We start from the raw sequence: 18612 nt of genomic DNA on the forward strand, positions 1-18612 counted from the left end.
ACCCCACTCCAATCCAAAACAATCTGCCCCACTCCAATCCAAAACAATCTGTCCCACTGCAATCCACCCCACTCCAACCCAATCCACTGCACCCTAATCCAATCCACTCTACTCCACTTTAATCCATCCATATCCAATCCGCCTCAATCAAATTAACCCAACTCTAAACCAGTTCACCACATCCCAGTCCAATCCACCTCACTGCAATCTCATGCCACTCTAGTCCACCCCACTCCAGTCCAACCCACTCAATCAATTTCATCACACTCCAATCCACCCCACCTCAATGTAGTCCATCACACTCCACCCCAATTCAGCTAGCAACACCCCAATCCACCCCACCACAGTTCACCCCAACCCACTCCAATCCACCCCACTCCAATCCACCCCACTCTAATCCGCTGCACTCCAATCCAGTCCACCCACTCCAATCCAAGCCACTCCAATGCAATTCACCCCACTCTAATCCACCCACTCTAATCCACTTCACTCTAATCCACCCCACTCTAATCCACCCCACTCTAATTTACCCCTCTCATTCACCCCACTCCAAACCACCCTACTCGAACTCAATCCAACCCCACCCCAATCCAGTCTTCACTCCAATCCATCCACTCCAAACCAATCTAATCCACCCCATTCCAATCCATCCCATCCAGTTCACCCACTCCAATCTACCCACTCCACTCAATCCAACTCACTCTACCCCAACCAAATCCACCCTAATTTACTCCAACCCACTCCACTACCTCATTCCACTCCACTCTGCGCCATTCCACTCTGCGCCATCGCACTCTAGGACACTCTCTCCCACTGAACCTTTGAAGTCTACTCTCCTTTCCTCAACTCTCCCACACTCTACTCCACTCTACAACACTCCACTCGATCAAATCCAGCCCACAACACTCTAACCCCCCCCCACCCACTCCACTCTGACACTCCACACCACTAACTTTGTCATGCTGAACAGCATCGACACGGGTATACAACTTGAAAAAATAACATTGCCAAAAGCAATAGCTCTTGTATAGGCAAGACATATTGGCTTTGCCAATGCTTGCGAGTTATTTCCAGAAAGGTATTTTATGATGTGACCTATTAGCACTGAGGCCACATTGCAAAAAGGCAGGCAAGTCACACTAAGTCTATGAGCACTTTCCACCCGCTATTTTTGACCTTCCTGTACGTACTTTCGGCTCTAGAACATGAAAACATGTTAATTACTCTGATGGGTTCACAAGTCAATCGTGAAAAAAAGATTTTCCTCATCCTAATGAAAATATCAACTATATTGTTTACTGTTTTACGGTCCTGTGCCACGACCGAAGCAACGGTAGAAGTACTCCTGAAACTCAGGAAAATCATTGTGTCACCCTAGGGCAGTGACGACTTAATTCCGAGGGTCCTCTCCTCGTAGCTATAAGTTTACATATTCTAACATTGTAAATTGACTCATCGTATAGGGTTGTAATGCCCACGAAGGCACCTGCTAACATTATGACTGGCTGCCAAGAAGGCCTTAAAATGAGCCCAGTCGTCTTTTCCCAGGAAGGTATTGGGAACGTGTAAATGTGCGGCTGGCATGTGGATAATACGGGAAACCTACCAGGAGCCGCCAGCCTACATTTTAGCCAATGGCTACAAGGTGGAGTTGCCATTCGTAACCTCTGCTCTTTGCATTTGTTATGGAACTCATGGCTGGGAGAGCTAGGAAGAGCTGGCGTATTATGGGGTTCTAGTTCAGTCACAAAAGCGGTCTATTTGATGACAGCATTGTCTTGTGGCAGCGTGAGCTAGAAACGTCCCGCCAACAGGGGCCTGACAACTACATGTATTTGCTGTTCCTATTTTAAGTAAACTTCCAAGAACCTGATTTCCTAAAACGTTAGCACTGTCCACAGAAGAGGGGCGGTGGGAGGGAGCTTACAAATATTTAGTAATGTTTAATGAGGGTAGGGCAGCATTGTATTTTTGGGTATTTAAATTTTGAAAGCTTAAGGTCCCTGGAACATAGAAAGAATCATGGAAAATTATAAATACATTTTTTGTCGCATGGTTAGACAATGTCTCTAGTGACTATTCTTCCCAAACTTCTGCTTTTTTCCAGGCTCTACCACATATGTCCCCTAAACCTAATCGAAAGAGGCTCTAACACGAGCACAAACAGCTATGAGATTTTAATAAAGTAGACATTTACGTTACCTATCATGGAAAAGACTCGGAGACAGTCAATGAAGTTGCTTATGTTTCCTAGGGAGAGAGGGGGCTGATCTGCCCAAATTTCGTTAAGCTGGGTTGTGATTTATTTCCGTTTCGTGTATGAATGAATGCACCCTAAAAGTGAAAGACTCGGTGCTAACAGTTAATTGTGTGTGTTGCACATTGTCAAAATTGAAAGACCAAAGGGCCTATGCACGAGCCACTAGCAACTGTAAAGTAAATCTGGGGAAATGTAGTAGCCGATGTCATTCTCCACCTATTTCACGCATATTCCTATGAATCTTGAGCTTTCTCATCCCTGAATGGGTGCGAGTGCAGCAAATGGAGAGGAGCGACCTGTTGGATGGCAAAGGACTTACTGGACAAGAAACAAATAGTAATTGATTTTTTACATTTTTTTAGAGAGCGCCCTCCAGTATTTCTGTCTGGCACTGCGTCCTGGGCCCCAAGATGAGGACAAGAGCACCCAGACCCCTAATGGAATTTTCTGCAGTTAGCACTAGGGTGAACATGCTACATTTCTGATAGACAAATAATCCTTCTGAGCCCTAGGGAATTTAAAAATAACACGGACTCACTTAATGAGTGATTTGGAAAAGGATATTGATGCATAGACGTTCAGCAAAGTCTGTGGCAGCAAACGTCCTCGGACTTCAGAAATGTGTAATGGGTGCTGGAGCGGCCCAAAAGGTCTGTAATCCGATTGTGGCGAAAATGGCCAATAATCGGAGATTGTTGGGGTCTTGTGTCATTAGTTCCCACATATACAATAGGTTTTTTTAAATGACAGGATTAGAATTATGGTGTGAAGGGGTGAATCTGTTCATTTTGAAGTCTTTTATGGGCTGTTCACTGCATCTAGGCTTTCTCTTTGTATCATTTGGAGCACAGATACAAATCCACAGCTGATACTTGGGTGCTAAAGGTTTGGAAGTACATTGATGTGAAACAATTTAAATTCTCAGTCATTAATAAAGTAAATACATTTAATTCAATCTCCCCCTGTTTAGAACACGATATAGAGAATGATGAACATGGTTTTTAATTGCTCAGCACAAGCTCTAATAGTAAGAGGAGTAAATATATAAGACGTGTCGACCTTATACTTGCCCTCTTGATCATCAGTATGAACGTGCTGCGGAGAAGATGATTGTACTTCGATGCCATGATGGGGCTAATTACCGAATGCACTTCTGTTTATTGTTAGGGTTTAAGCATAATATGGTCTCAACTCCCAGAGAGTCAGACATATTAAAATATTCTATGGTTGCGGTGTCTTTTGAGAAGTGTGGTGTACAAGGTAGTTAGTTATAGGGTTCTTGGTTTAATTGTTTTTTTAAGCCTTCACATATCTTACAAAAGTAAATGTTCCCTTTGTTCAATACAGGGATGTTTCTGGGACCTAGCACAATGCAATTTCCGCCACAGCCAACAACCAGTTTTCAGGCCTTCCCACCCATTGGAGTGCCTCTTCCTACAGCGCCTGGAATCATGGGAAATATGATGGGACAGTCGATGCCTGGAATGGGACAGAGTGCTGGCATGATGGTGGGCATGGGAGTTCCTAATGGGTTTGTGGGCAGTGCTCAAACCGGAGTTATGGGGCTTCCTCCTACCATGATTGGACCTCAAGCAGGAATGGTGGGAAGTTTAATCGCACCTCAAAATAAATACGGCATGCAGCAAAATCAACAAGCTTCTTGGAACGTTCCTCAGGTAATCCTTATTTAACTGTTAATATTTGAAAATGCAACCTGAACAATTACTGCAGTGGACTGCTCTATGAAATACAAGTTGTGGATCGAAGAATACTTTTAGTAATTTAGTGTTTTTTTCACTATTTAAGTACTTTGACAAGACACACAGTGCGACCAGATGTATTATTTTTCTTTCTGTCCTCATATCGAGCCGGATAAGCACCCTCTGGAATTCATCTACCCCTCTGTGGCAACCGTCACAAAACTCCACTAAGGGTGAGGGGTTAGTAAAAGAGAGATCATTTTTAAAAAATGTACCTGTCTATCCGCCGACTCGTCGGTGCTCCTCTTCACTCTTGATGGTGTCCCAGTAGTCCCTGGGACACCAGCACAGGCTCCCCACCAATCCAGATGCTGCTCTCATAGCATGAGATTGGTGAGAGTGGCCTTGTTTGCTGCGCAGACAGTGACTGTAGCATTTCTCCAAACAGACTGTGCAACACAGCCGGGTTGCAGAAACCTAAGTGCGCATGTGTGTTAGGCCGGCCTAAGACAGCCGGCCAAACCGACATGTGCACTTTACGGTGCACACTACCCCCTTCACCCTGCCATGCCCGGCCTGCCCAAGACTCTCTTTCTCAGCGAAAAAAAATTATACTATTGTTATATTATCTTTTTATTTTCCCCTGACTGACTCAGTGGGGCGACGCTTCTCCGCCATTGCGGAGGAGCCACCCCAGTTACCCCTCGTGCTTATGTCGGGGTCGATTTTCAGTCCATTTCATGACCCAAGGCACCAAACCGGCACCATATATCCAAAACTGATCAGGAGGTGTAATCATTGGACATAATGGTCTTCAGTCAATTGACCTGATGTGTTATATGTATTATAAAAAATATGAGGAAAAGGGTTTTGCAAGCCCTTTGCTAGAGAGACATGTTAAGGCACGGGCGAAGTGGGCAATTTTCCAGTGTCCCCACTTAACAGTGGGGCCCCTGGGAACATGAAGTTTCTCTGAATTTAACTATCTGTGTATTCTATGTCCTTTCTAGACCTCTCTAACTCTCTGACTATCTCTACCTCTGACCGTCTCTTAAATTCTTGCCATTTTAAGGTTTTTTTGGGTCCCAATCAAGAGATAGTTCAAGTGTTTTGTGTGAAATATTTTGTGTGACCCTGTTAAAAGTTTAACACCTAACTTAGTATTGTTTGAAATCATGTGGGTCTGAGTTAACAAGAGATGGGAAATACAATGAGTCCTCTACAGGTGCCCTCAAAATATGAATTACACAGGGCCCCCTAATCCTTTAAGATGACACTGCTAACATACAATTTTCACGTTTTTATTTGTGTTAAGTTGTATGTTTCCATGTGCTATGGTCTGTCAGTGACATACTTTGAAGCGGACACTAGCCCTTTTATACAGTGTGCATAATTGGTATTTCAGATGCTTATTAACTATAACGAATGCACACCTTCTCACTATGGTCTTTCGGTTTACACGGGAACTAACTCTTCGCATCATCACCCGGTTAAACGTCTTAGGATTCTTTCATTGCAGTTGTGTTCTTGTTTCCTTTTCGTATATTTTATTTTTAAACGGTAGCATCATTTTTATTTTTCAATACTGTAATATGTTTGTGTTACTCACCATATTGTTCGAGTACTGAGGACAGGATGGATGGGAATTTGTGCAATAGTGTTTTCACTTGGGATGGGGTTTAAAAAAGGATTCAGACTTTTAATCTGAGCTCAGTTCGGTTTCAGATTTTAATTTTCACCTAAACTTCAGATTCAGCTCCTATTTAATGAAGACTGCATTGTTAAACCGTCGTGCAGGTGCATGGTTGATCTTGTTTAATTGCAAATACCTTTTATGTCACAAATGTTCTCTCTGAATACTGATGTGGAGGTTAAAGATCCCCAGTAATGTATTGCTAAACAAGACGCCTTAGAGGAAATCAGAAGTAGTTTACAGCCCTTCTTTGTTATTTTTACAATGCAGTTACTGACAAACGCAATTTGATTTCAGGAGGTCTTAACTCAGCCAGTAGCTACTCTCAGAGAGCAGGAAGTTAATGGTCACAGTCTTAGAGAGGTGTCCTTAATCTGAGTGAGGGGCCGTAGTGGCTGAAGTTGCTGAGACCCATGGGAGAAGAATAATTTCTCTCTGTCACAAAAGACTGGAGGAACAGCAGAACCCAGTGAGTCTGCTATTGAGTATGGAACTGGAATCCCTGAACACCCGTTTTCCAGGGTCTGGAACCTGACAAGCTCAGACGTATGCACATCAGTGGCGGCTCCTCCACAATGGTGGAGGATTGTCGCCCCACTTCCTGGCTCTGAGCCAGCTTCTGCATGGAGGGGGGGCATGGGAGGGTGGAGGAGGAGTGCTTGTGCTTTGGCTGGCTGTCTCAGCCTGACCAAAACCCACATGCCTACTTGGGCTTCTCCAGCCCGGCCCCACAGACTCCATGACCTCAGCCGAACGTCTTTCCTGCCCACTCAGGCCAATCCGTGTGTTGCTCTGCAGCATGGGGATTAGCTGGGAGTCTGTCCCAGGGGCTGCTGGAACCCAGAAAAGGCCAGCAGGAGCAAAAGGAGGCGGCTGGCGGCGTCAGGTTCATTTTTAAAAATTATTATTAGCAACCCGTCATCCCTCCTTAGCCTCCGTGCTCTCCCCCCACCCACCCATGACCCTTTGTTAGTGGCGGCCGCCACTGATGCAACCTTTACAGATGCCTGCAGGGAAGCAGGAATTTAAGGATCTCAATATGTTCAAATAGCCTGAGATGCAGTAGCGTAGCTAGGCCTTAGGCCGCCTGTGTCAGACCGTGTGTTCGTCACCCGCAGCGGCCTGATTGAAGCCCGGGGGGGGGGGGGTGCTGGCGATTCATATGGCCGCAGGTAAGACCCGGAGGGGGAGGGGCTGGCGGGTCATACAGCTGCAGGTAAGACTTGGGGGGCCTGGCAATTCTTGCTGCCGCGACGGCCACATGTAAGATCGGAAGATATGGGGGGGGCCGCCCCAAAACTATTGCCACCTGGGGTGGTCCGACTCACCGCCCCCCTATCTACACCACTGCTGAGATGAAAGCATCATGCAGTGATTTAAGTGCGTTTGTCCATTTAGTACCTCATAACTAACTGTTGGTGTCAACTGCATTTGTTTGGCTGACATTTCAAAGTGGGAGGATTCCAGGAAATATTGCTATACAAAAACGTATAGATCTGGCAATATGTCTTGTGGTGACTGAGGATGCTTTGGAGATCCTCATACAACACTTCTCATCCCATCAGTATAATCTGTTTTATGAATAATCACCTTAATATGATATGTAGTGCCGAATTCTGACTTCAGTAGGGCCATATATTGTGTCTTTTAAATGCCATTCCTCCAAGTTTTGCTAAACAATTAGAAGATTAACCCAATGGAGAGAGTGCTATAGGTATTAGTTTATATGTTACAACTACAAATTACAGCACTGTCACTTTCTGGTGGAGCGCATGTTAAGCCTAACCTTCATGCTGACTATCTCATAGACCAAAGCTTTATAATAAAACTCCATTACAGGCCACCGTATGCTACCCCCTCGGTCATGGGTCACTTTTTCTTACGGTATTCCATTCCCAAAATGGAAAAAAACTGTATGGAGAGATCAGGCTGACAAAATTATAAAATGAGGAATATTCATTGTCACGAAAATCACAAGACTTCGATGGGAAAGATATATAATGCACTTCGGTTTGGATGCTAAGTCCCGTACATGTAAAAACTAGAAAAGCAATTACAATTGAAACAAGCATTTGCAATGCGATAGGTCTCGCATTTACGCGAGTTTAAGCTATTGGCATTGTAAATGACAATGCCTTTTATTTATGTTTTAAAAACGAAAACAAAAATAAAAGGCATTGTTATTGGCAATGTCAAAAATGCATGGCTAAACTTATAAGTTCCCAAATGCGAGACCTATTTGGCTATGCCAATGCTTGTTTAACTAAGGTGTATCTAGGGATCCTTAAGTTTGTGTAAAAGGTGTAAGAAACCCCTGCAGAGAAGCATTTAAAAAAGGTGAACGTGCGGGTGCACCGAGGCAGACTGACAAACAGGCTCGCAGCCAAGTAATTTGGTAAAGGTACTTTTTAGGTCGAGGGACCGTCTGGTCTGCTGAAGGCAGAACCGGAAGTCCGGAGATCTTATGATGCTTAGAGTGGCTATTTAGCCCGCCTCTCTTTTTGGCTCTCCTCCATTGGCTGGCTTCCTAAACGGAGGCCAGCCATTGGAGGAGAGAGCCGTCCCTCCAAATAGGCTCCGTCTTTTTCAGATTCGGGGGCGTGTTCCGTGCTCTTCTTTGCACTTTTTAGCCACGCCCTTTTTAGGTCTCGGCTCGAAGGCTGCGCTTGCGCAGTCTCGCTCCGAGATTTAATGTTTTGGAGAAGAGGGGCTTGAACCCGCCCCTCTTCTCTCCTCTTCTCCATTGGCTGGCCTCTTAAATGCTGGCCAGCCATTGGAGAAGAGTCTTTGTCTCGCAAAACAAGCCCCGTCCTTTTCGGATTCGGGGGCGTGTTTTTTCGCTGCTTTTCGCTGGGCGTGTTTTTCTCTCCTCCAGCCAATGGCAAGAGGAGAGAAAAGAAAAACATGCCCCCGAATCCGAAACCGCCGCTGCGTTTCTCCGAGGCATTTCTGCTTCGCCTCGGAGAAAGGCGGCTTTGTTCATGGCTCTCGCTGCCCTATCCTCGCAACCTGGAGCTTGTGGTGAGGTGTGCTCTGATGTTTACGTTTCCAACTCAGGTCACAAACCATAACACGTTTAAATCCTGGTTTCTCCACTTGACACGAACCGTGTGATCTTGCGCAAACCACTTTAACTCCCGGTGCAAAGTTCCCGGATTCCCCGGGAACGGTCTAAGCTCCAATATTAAGCCTTATCTTGGAAGACTGCATCCTCTTGCACTGGAGCCGCACTGTTGGGGTCCCCCGTACCCCAGGATGTCCTCGGTGCTGGCAGAGCTGCAGAAAGGAGGTCCAAGGGTCCGTCCCTGCCGCGCCGCTCCTTATGCGCCCTTGGCTCCTCTGTGCACTGCACCCTCAGCTGCAGCGGGTGGAGAACGAAGGATCCGCTGAAGAGTGGGCGCGGTGCCCTGGCACGCACGGGTCCAGCTGGGAGTGCGAGGTGAGTGTGGGGTGCCACAGGTGCACTCTTCTTCCCCTGCAGTTAGCCTTGCGGAGCTCTCAGCTATGGCACTGTACCGGTGCTTGACACGGATCCTCCCCCCTACCTTTAAGTACAGTGCATCCGCCCTATACAATTACAGCACCATTTCCACCCCCCACAGCCCCTCCCGGCCCCTTGTGTGCTCTATTGTTTGCTAACAAGCTTCTGATGCAATTTAAGAGCTGCCAAACTCTGCCAGGCCGGGAGGATGTGCGTTATTCATGAGGCGCTGCGGTGGCGAACCTTCAAGTCTTGGCACCTCCAACAGTGCCCTCGTGTGATGGGCAAGGCGCTATAGGTCACCCCTCCAAAGGCAGCTCAGTGTGTTGGGACCCTACTGCAAAGAGTACCGTTAAACCCAGGCTGTCATGATTGGGCAGATATAGGCCGCAATCCTTACGAGGTCGATATATTTACAGCCATATGTGAAACTCAACCTGTTATCCTTCGGAGATCTATATAATCAGGGCCACTTGAATTATGCGATTCTGCAGCCGCAGCGTTTTCCACATAATTATAGATTTGCCCCATTTGCCACTTGATCCATCCACTGCTGTACCTGCAGATTTTAACCAAACAATACGTCTAGCTGAATCGCATCAAACGTTACTAAATATGTGGCGACCCCTGTTTCCGCACAATAGAATGCCACCCGCAAAGGTTGACTGGTTATCCATCCTTCAGTTGTTTATGACAGTATTTGGTTGTTAAACTGGTACCAATAAGGTCAAATCTTTGGCCAGAAAGTGTTAGCAAGTATAAAAAACCACAAAAGAATGAAGCAATACTATAAAAAAGTTCCTCATTATACTGCATAGTTGCCTTTTTTGCCTCCTAGTTTGGTCCTCCCTTTCTGCGTCATTCGAGTGGCCTAGGAGATAATAAATATCATAATTCAAATTAGGCATGTCATCTTTCCGAGGTCGATAAAAATAGTCCTGCAGGTGACACAGCCTTTAATCCTTCTGAGGCTGCTAATGTGAAGGACATTCTACTCACTCCCTCCACTGTTCAACAGCAATCTAGATGATACCATGAAAGGGGCGGGGGAGGGTGGAAATAAATGCTCTATAATTGTATTATCTTAGCTTTTATTTGTCTCGAGGATTGTATTCACAGTGTTAGCATTCACTATACATTGGTTCTTTTCTCTCCGGCAGATCTAGCATCTTTGAGCTTACCCCTTTACTGCACCTCCTTTCAGCACTGAAGTTGGCAGACATAGTGATTGTGGTGCGGAGGGAACATTTGGGAGTACTTGTGAGGGGGGAGATTAAAGTTAACAACCTCTGACTGTTCGGGGCAACGCGTTCTGCTTACATGATGTGTGTGAGCTCAGATGCATGATGGGTCGTGTAGTTTCCTTGGTCCTTGCGAGGGTAGTTAATCCTACCCAGATTGTATTTTTGTTACAGGTTCGGATTTATAATTCTCCTGTAAGAATGAGTTAAAAGTAGGGCTACAAGTCTTGGAAGGCACAGCGAAAAACATGAACTCGGTGAGCTGCTCACTCATGGATCAGGGCACACGAGAACTTAAACAAATTCGCCTTCAAAGTCTCCTAAGTGGTCGAGGTCAAGAGGCAGGTCAGTGGGTCCTATAATTCAAACAGAGGACGTAGACTTAGGGCTAGAGCAGCCGACTTTGGAGCTGACGCACAGGGTTCGAGTGTCGGCCTTGGTTCAGCATCCTGTGATATCTTAATCTTCCTGTGTTTATAAAAAATGAATGTGTCTTGTGTAAGGTAACTGGTGGTCATTTAAAGCGCTCCAATACCTTCGGGTAGAGGTTGCGCTATATCAACCTTCAAAAAAATAAACAATGGATTTAGGAAGAGAAGGGGGCCGCAGAGGTGTGTGTTCATAGCTCTTTGACTTCACAGCCTGTAAGCGCTTTGTGAATATACACATCGTTAGTTTAAACAAGCGCGCGCCTCACGCTACAAGTGGGAGGGGTGGGGGGGAGTGCAAGAGCACACAAAGCGTTTCCCTTGCAGGAGCATTTGAGAGTGATTAAGCTATTGACATTGTAAATAACAATGCCGTTTCTTTAAATCTTTTAAAAACAACAACATAAACAAAAATAATGTCATGAGCAATGCCAATAGCTCTAACTTTAACAATGCCGAGACCATTGCATTGTAAATGCTTGTTATAGTCTAGATTGACAGAGCACCTGTCGCCAGACTTGTGAGGACTAACATGATCGGGGCTTTAGCTCTGCCCATGTGTTGAGTCAGGAGTACATGTTTAGCTACAGGCTGCTAAAGCGGCTTTCTTCCAACTTTCGGTCAGTCTTTGCATGATGATGGATGATTTCCTGGACATTTTGATGATCTGCAGTCTTGTCTTCATTTTTGTTCTCGCAGTGCGATGTTCCCCTGGCATGTTCCCTTGTTTTTTAGTCCAGTCCCGTACAATTTCATGATGTGTAAAAAATTTGAGTGTGTTGATCTGTCATGATTTTTAACATTAGGCAATATTAAAACCCTGACGCCTACTCTTGAGAGCCGGAAATGAAGCTTGTTGATTTTCGACAAGCCAGCTGGAGTCCAGGCAGATCAGCACACTATTGTCCAGCATGTAGTGATCAGCATTTCTGTCTTCCTCTAGGATTATGTCCCGGTCTTTATAGTGAAACATTTTCTCTACAACTGGCTCTAGGGCAGCACCAGGAGGGACATGTCTAACTGGGACTTTGTGTGCCTTTTCTAGTGGGAAGAATTGTGTGAGGCCCTGCTGAGCTGCCGTCTGTGGCAACAACGTTTCCAAGAAGACAACCATGTCTTGTCCCTCGACTCCCTCTAGGAAACCTCTATTCTTTTGTTACTTCAGTGGTAACACCCTTCTGCGTACTCAGCACGGCTCCCCAAGAATCGACTTATCTCTGTTATGGCTTCAGTTTTCTGTTGCAACTCTGCCACTGTGGGTTATAGTAATTGTAGTGAGGATTCAGATTGTGTTGTCCTCTGTGACATTTATTCTGCTCCTTTCCCCATAACTACTATGGCCACCGCATCTATTTTATGTGACTACGTGACCAGGATTTTGCCTAGCTTGTTTTCTGTTGCCACCAAATTCATTTGGCCGATACTGGGACTTAGGTCTCTTTGAATTGTTGCATTATTATCTGAGTCTTGTGCGGGGTTATCGCGAGCCGGTCTGCCTATCCTATACACCAGAAGTATTTCTGCAAACTACAATTGGGTAAAGGCTCTCTGTAAAATGTTTTAAAATAGACTTGTATTTACCATGGTGGTTAAAAGTTGGATCATATGTAAATACCTTATTTTGCAATTTCTTGCAAAGCATGCTTTCTATTTTTTCAAATGTACTATCATAGTGTTGAAAGAAAGACCAAGCTGGATAGTGGTCTGCCACTGTGAAGACGTATGACAGAAACTGGACACTATGTCCAGTAAAAGAGGATAATCATCCAGGACTTGTATGTCTTATTCCAGACTAATGTTTCTTTCAGTGTTTCTTTCAGTGTTTTATTCATTTAAACCTGTTGCACTGTCTCAGTTGTCCAAATTAAGTGGATTGAAATTGTGGTCTCAGTGGGTCTAAAAAGTGGAGTGTGCATTATTTATCAATATTTTTTGTGTGCACGTGTAGCTGTATGAGCAAATATATACCCGTTATAGGGCTTGGAATTATTGTATTTACAGAGTTAAAGATGGTTGTGGGTTGTTGTAATTTGCTCTTAGACTGTGCAAAAGTGTAGTATGGCTCAGGCAGTGAATGCTTAATGAGCTACTGGCATTCATGCGCGCTTAACTAAAAGGATTAGTTCCAGGACCTGTTTTATCAAGTGAGGTTTATTGTATTGTGTTGGTGTGAGCGACTGGGCTGTACGCTCCTCGAACATGCTGTTAATGGTGATTTCAGTATTTGTGTGAATATCTTACACCGACCAGAAGTCTCAAGATGGATACACATCTTCAATGAGCATGGCATCCGATCATTCCAACATTTACAGTCACAAAACAATGGCCACTGTTGAGACCCAATACTCACATTAGCATATAACAAGAAATAGGCAGTTCTTCCCTCCAGATCAACTGCAGTGTCTCACACTAACTGGGTGATGTACACACACATTTTTACTATGTCATTTGGCAATATTACGGGCTCAATAGACATACAGTTTCAGATCATCAAGATTAAGTCCTAAAATTTCCTCTAATTTTATGATAAGGAAAACACTATCTGCAGCAAGAATTAAACGAAAAAAAGTTGATATATATATATATATCGACCCTGAGGATTACTGCGAAGAGGGTGGTCATTTTTTTATGGAAAGCACGACTTGTAGCTTAACATTGTACCTTACCAAAATCAACTCAAAAGAGAACTTTATGGGGGTTGATTCAGGACCTTTTTTTTGTGATCTCAAACGCATACAGTCAACACTGCTCCACACTTTGGAAACAAGAAAGTGGTATATGATTTTATACAAAAAATCAGAGACATGCAACAGTCTGTTTTATTTGTGAGATACCAAACAGTTAATCTATCCTAACAGGAAAAAGTGAGGCCTATTATCTTTTTAAATGGTAGACTCCGTACGCTCCCTTAAATCCAGCAGACTGTTGGAGGATGTGTTGCTAGCTTTAATGGCCAAGGAATACTCTCACATCAGCATGTCCATGATGGTTCCAATTGTTAACCCATTACTAGATGCTTTCTGCGTCCACATAGAAAATCTACTTTAATTTCCTAAACTAACTGAACCCCACTGCGCTAGATAAATATAGGCTGTTGACAGACCTTCACTGGCCTTTAAAGGTCCTTTGAAGTGCGATACTCGAGAAGCTGCAGGCTTACATATAACAGAAAGAATTTCTGAGCTCTCTCCATTCGTGGATCGCACTCAGCTGCTGTAAGGAAACTCTTTTGACTTCAGCTTTCAGCAACATGTTATTGGTATCCTCTCTGTACTGATTTAATTAGATATTCCACATACTTAAACTCCGTGATCATTCTCTTGTGCAATATCGTCCATCAGTGCCCTGGGTTCTGGGAGTGCATCTAGAATGGTAATATGGTTTCCTAAGTCAGTGAAAACAATGAGTAATAAAAAAAGGCAGACGACTTGTTGGACGCCTCAGGGTTCAACTTCATTGCCCAGACTCTTTGATGCGTCTCTCTACCAATATTTCCCTTCTCAACACTTTCTCTTTCCCAGTTACCTATTGCCATTCACCTTTGCCTTGTACATCTCACAGCGAGAATTATCTTCATATGTGTTAACCTAGCCATTGTTTTCACCTTTTTGGGTGTAGAGAATAGGCCTAATAGATCATTCTTTGGCTTAAGCACCGTTTTATTTCTGTCACATTCTTCACATTTATTACTACCTCTTGCCTAAATGTAGCTATTTGTGGACATGACCACAACGTGTGATAGAATCCCATGTACCACATCTTGGGCAGGAATTGATTGTGCCAGGGTAGATTTCTCCTTCTGTCTTAGGAGTGAGATATATTCTGAGCTGCCGATAAAACTCTTGATACACTCATTCCTGTTAAGTGGTCTAAGTGTCGCAACAGTAAATCCAGCCCAAGGTATAACAGGAAGCTTATTAATAAGGAGAGTGGTACTATTGGACACGTTGAATCCGAACGGTCTTAATGATCAGATGGAATACAGTTGTTTCCTTTAACATACATGGATATTTTCTATTGCAGCTTTTTGCTGTTCTGTTCTGTTTAATAACATCTTTGTCAGCATTTGTTATGGTTAATTGCATCTTGTTCACTTTTGCTCAGCTATTCATCACTTTTTTTCACTTTTTTTTATAAACTCACATTTCGTGAGCATCTTTAACCCACTTGTGTTATTACATCACACTAGTGTGGTCTTGTTTATTTGATTTATTTTACACAGCTTAAGATGGCGGCCGCAGACGGCGACCTGATTCAATTTCCCTAACTCTGCTCTTTCTAGCTTCATCACCTCACACTTGAGAGCCCCCAATTACATGCTATTTAATATGGACAGTTTATCGAGTTCCTTGTTTTTTTCAAGGACCTACTCAGAAAGTAGCAAGCCATTTTACAGGTACGCAGCTAACTTTACTGGCGCAATTCACTAGTGACGAGAACCAACGGACTCTAGTTTTTGTTATTGAACACTCCATATTAAGCACGTTATCATGCTCACTTTTGCCATTAAATTCTTGGAATAGCCGTTAACTTCACTGACGAGAAACGATAGGCTCTTTTTTTTTTTACCTGTGTTTTTCTTGTGTTTTTTACGTTTATTAAGCACTATGCGTTCAGCACTGCACTATGCTCACTTTTACTGTCGTGATTTTCGTAGAACCGAGAACAGATGGACTCCCGGGTTCATATTTGTATGGAGCATTGTGTATTTCAGCACCTCACAATGATTCGTGTTTTTTAGGCACGGACACGCAGCACTGAGCACTTCAACTTCCGGATATGCCATCCTTTATAATCTATTGATGTACATGAATCGTTTTTTATATTTAGCGATGGTGTACACTATACAGGTTTCCCAATAACGGCGTTTCAGTGGCATGTACACCATCACGTTTTACACCGGCACGTTTGGCACCCACTATGTTGCAAGTTGCATATTTTACACTCCCTAACTGAGCATGGAATGTAGGGATGTTTACCATCTTGGACTTGCATTATTAGATTCTTTAATTTTTGCCAGGGTTGGTAACCCAGCTTATGTTGGCACTTCGTTTCACAGATATTGAACAGTTCTCCTGATGAAGGGATAATCCAGCCCGAAATGCATTAGGTTTCATTTATTGGGATTCCAGGATTCATGTACTACATGTTTTGCTGTATGGAACTGATTTATAAGTGCAAAATAACTTTATAAGGATGATGAAATAAATCCTTACTGATGAAAACATTACTTTTCGTTTGAATCCATTCAAGGGACGACTCCATTCATTTGGATACAAAAGCTGTGCACTAAGGGACGTCTCCCCAGAGGGGAGATGCTTTTTCTTCATAACAGTAAGCATGCCACTATTCGGAAAGCATGCAAAAGGTTGGAACAAGCATGGAGACGGGATTATGATCCAGTTTGAAGGGACATTATCAGGCAGCCATCAAGAATTATCGCAGGTTCACCCACAGCGCCTCTGATTTCCGCTGACCAGCAATGTGAGGTCCTTGCCGCCTTCTTTATTAAGAGGAGGAGAACATCTATAGGAACTACCCCCACCTCGATTAGATCGGGCCCTGTTCACAGACCCCTCTCCATCCCCATACTCTGTCTTCCCTTCGATCTCTCATGATGAGATCTGTACGCTATGTAGTAGGGTTAAATCAGGTTCGCCTGCAGATCCTCTTAAGCCTGAGCAATATCTTAAATCCCTACCTTTGCTTCTTCCACACCTTTGTCAGTTGATTAATATGTCCTTGTCTGTGGCGGTTGTTCCTAGGACTTGGAAACAAGCCATGGTGCTCCCTCTGTTAAAGAAACCTACATTGGACGCTGCCAGACCGGAGAACTTTCACCCCATCTCTCTCCTGCCGTGGGTGTCCAAGATTGCTGAGGCCTACATTAACTCCATTCTGACAGGATTCCTGGAAAGCAACAGCACGCTTGATTCCTCCCAGAATGGTTTCCGCCCAGGTCACAGCACGGAGACTGCTCTCCTAGCTGTGACCGAACACCTTAGGGAGGCCTTAGATGCCAGACGTACCTCGGCACTGATACTATTAGATTTGCAGGGCCATGTTTGACATGGTATCCCATCAGGTCATGTTGCAACGGTTGTAGGAGGCTGGCATCGAGGGCCAGGCCCTGGGATGGTTCGCCTCTTTTCTGAGAAAACCTTCCAGGTAGCGGCCCCCCCCTTTTGCCTCCCTGATACACACTATCAAACAAGGGGTTCCACAAGGTTCAGCGTTGTGCCCTACGCTATTTAATATGTATGTCCAACCTCTAGCACCGGTGGCCAGGAGTAGAGGACTAACAGTGGTATCATATGCTGGTGATACTCAGTTGGTAGTAGCACTCTCTGATGATTCCACGCAGGATGCTCTTAAGTTTAGGAGCGATCTTGCAGCCGTTGCAAAGTGGATGACTGCCAACTGTCTCCAGCTTAACACTAGCAAATCTGAGATTCTGCTAGTAGGGAGAGATACTGAGCTGTGGAGTGAGAGCTGGTGCCCTGAGACCTTAGGTTGCGCACCTGCCCCCAAACAGGTGGTCAAAAACCTGGGTGTATGGGTTGACTCTGCCCTCAGTTTCTAGGTCCAAATCAAAAAGGTTGCGGGGACCTGCTTTGGACTCATGCGAGGGCTCAAACCACTGTTGGGTTTTTTTGATCCCACAGTCCGTCAGATCATCATCCAGGCCTCCATTATGTCTAGGCTGGATTATGCCAGTTCACTTTACCTGGGGGTTAACAAGGCTGAAATCCTATGTCTGCAAAGGGTTCAAAATGTGGCTGCTAGAACTCTTCTTGGCCTCCCTAGGACTTGCTCTACGTCCAACGCCATGCGCCGACTACATTGGCTGCCGGTGGCGATGTGCATTGAGTTCAAGTCCCTCTGCATTGCCTATAAAATTATGAATCTCGCCTCCCCAGATATCCTGGTGAACCTGATTTCACCTTATACACCTACTCGCCAACTACGTTGTATGGGCCAGCATCTGGCAGTCGTCCCTCGGGTGAGGAAGGTGCGAGCAGGAGGACGCTCTTTACGTACCCTGGCTGCAATACTTTGGAATTCTCTTCCTGTGCACATCCGTAGCATTAACATCTACCTGGAATTCCGCAAGGCCATTAAAACACACTTTTTCCCATTTCTATAGGCCCTGCCGTCTTTTAGTAGCCCTCCAACTTCTGCTAGTTAGCACTGGGATGCCCCTTTGCTGGGGAAGCTGTGCGCTATACAAAATCTGTAACAACAACAACAACAAGCGCCGAGATGCCCTCGGGTGATTCGCGCGCTATATAAGTCCTCATAACATAACATAACTATATGTTGAATTGTAAATATTTAGACCTCCAAGTGAGTGATGTATTCTTACAGTAGTGATCAATATAATATTGTGAATGATCCCTTTTCCCAAGGTTACTGTAATCTGCAGTGCCACATTTATGGGTAGTTCTGCAATTATTATTTTTGTTTTTGTTTGTCTAGTGATAACTTCCTATGCATAGAAATGCTCTTTTGGTATATAGTCTCAACATATGAGATCATGAAATGCGATAACCATACCTCCTATACATTGATCCCGAATCAACTCAACTCTTGCCTTTCTCCAAGCCTGGATCTCAGGTCTTCTTGCAAGTGACACTACCCATGGCATATTCCAAATTCATAGGTTCAGTGCATACGTTTGGATCAAATCTAACTTTCTTAAGCAACTCCTCCAACAGTGTTTGGCAGTTCCTACCAGTTGATTTAGTCTATATTTTGAGTTTCTCCCTCTAGATAAATATGGGCAATATCCCTTCTCCTCTGACTTCT

General features: G+C 44.4%; 1 protein-coding gene across 2 annotated transcripts in view; it reads left to right on the top strand.

Moving 5' to 3' along the window:
* SMAP1 (small ArfGAP 1) overlaps positions 1-18612 on the top strand; it is a 924147-nt gene that overhangs the window by 896657 nt on the left and 8878 nt on the right. For both annotated transcript variants that reach the window (XM_085610917.1, XM_085610918.1), the window contains one exon: positions 3608-3936. In XM_085610917.1, coding sequence (XP_085467043.1) covers positions 3608-3936 — 329 coding nt within the window. The remainder of the gene's footprint in view (positions 1-3607; positions 3937-18612) is intronic.

This window comes from Triturus cristatus, chromosome 6 (assembly GCF_964204655.1).
Source record: "Triturus cristatus chromosome 6, aTriCri1.1, whole genome shotgun sequence".
Classification (NCBI taxonomy): Eukaryota; Metazoa; Chordata; class Amphibia; order Caudata; family Salamandridae; genus Triturus; species Triturus cristatus.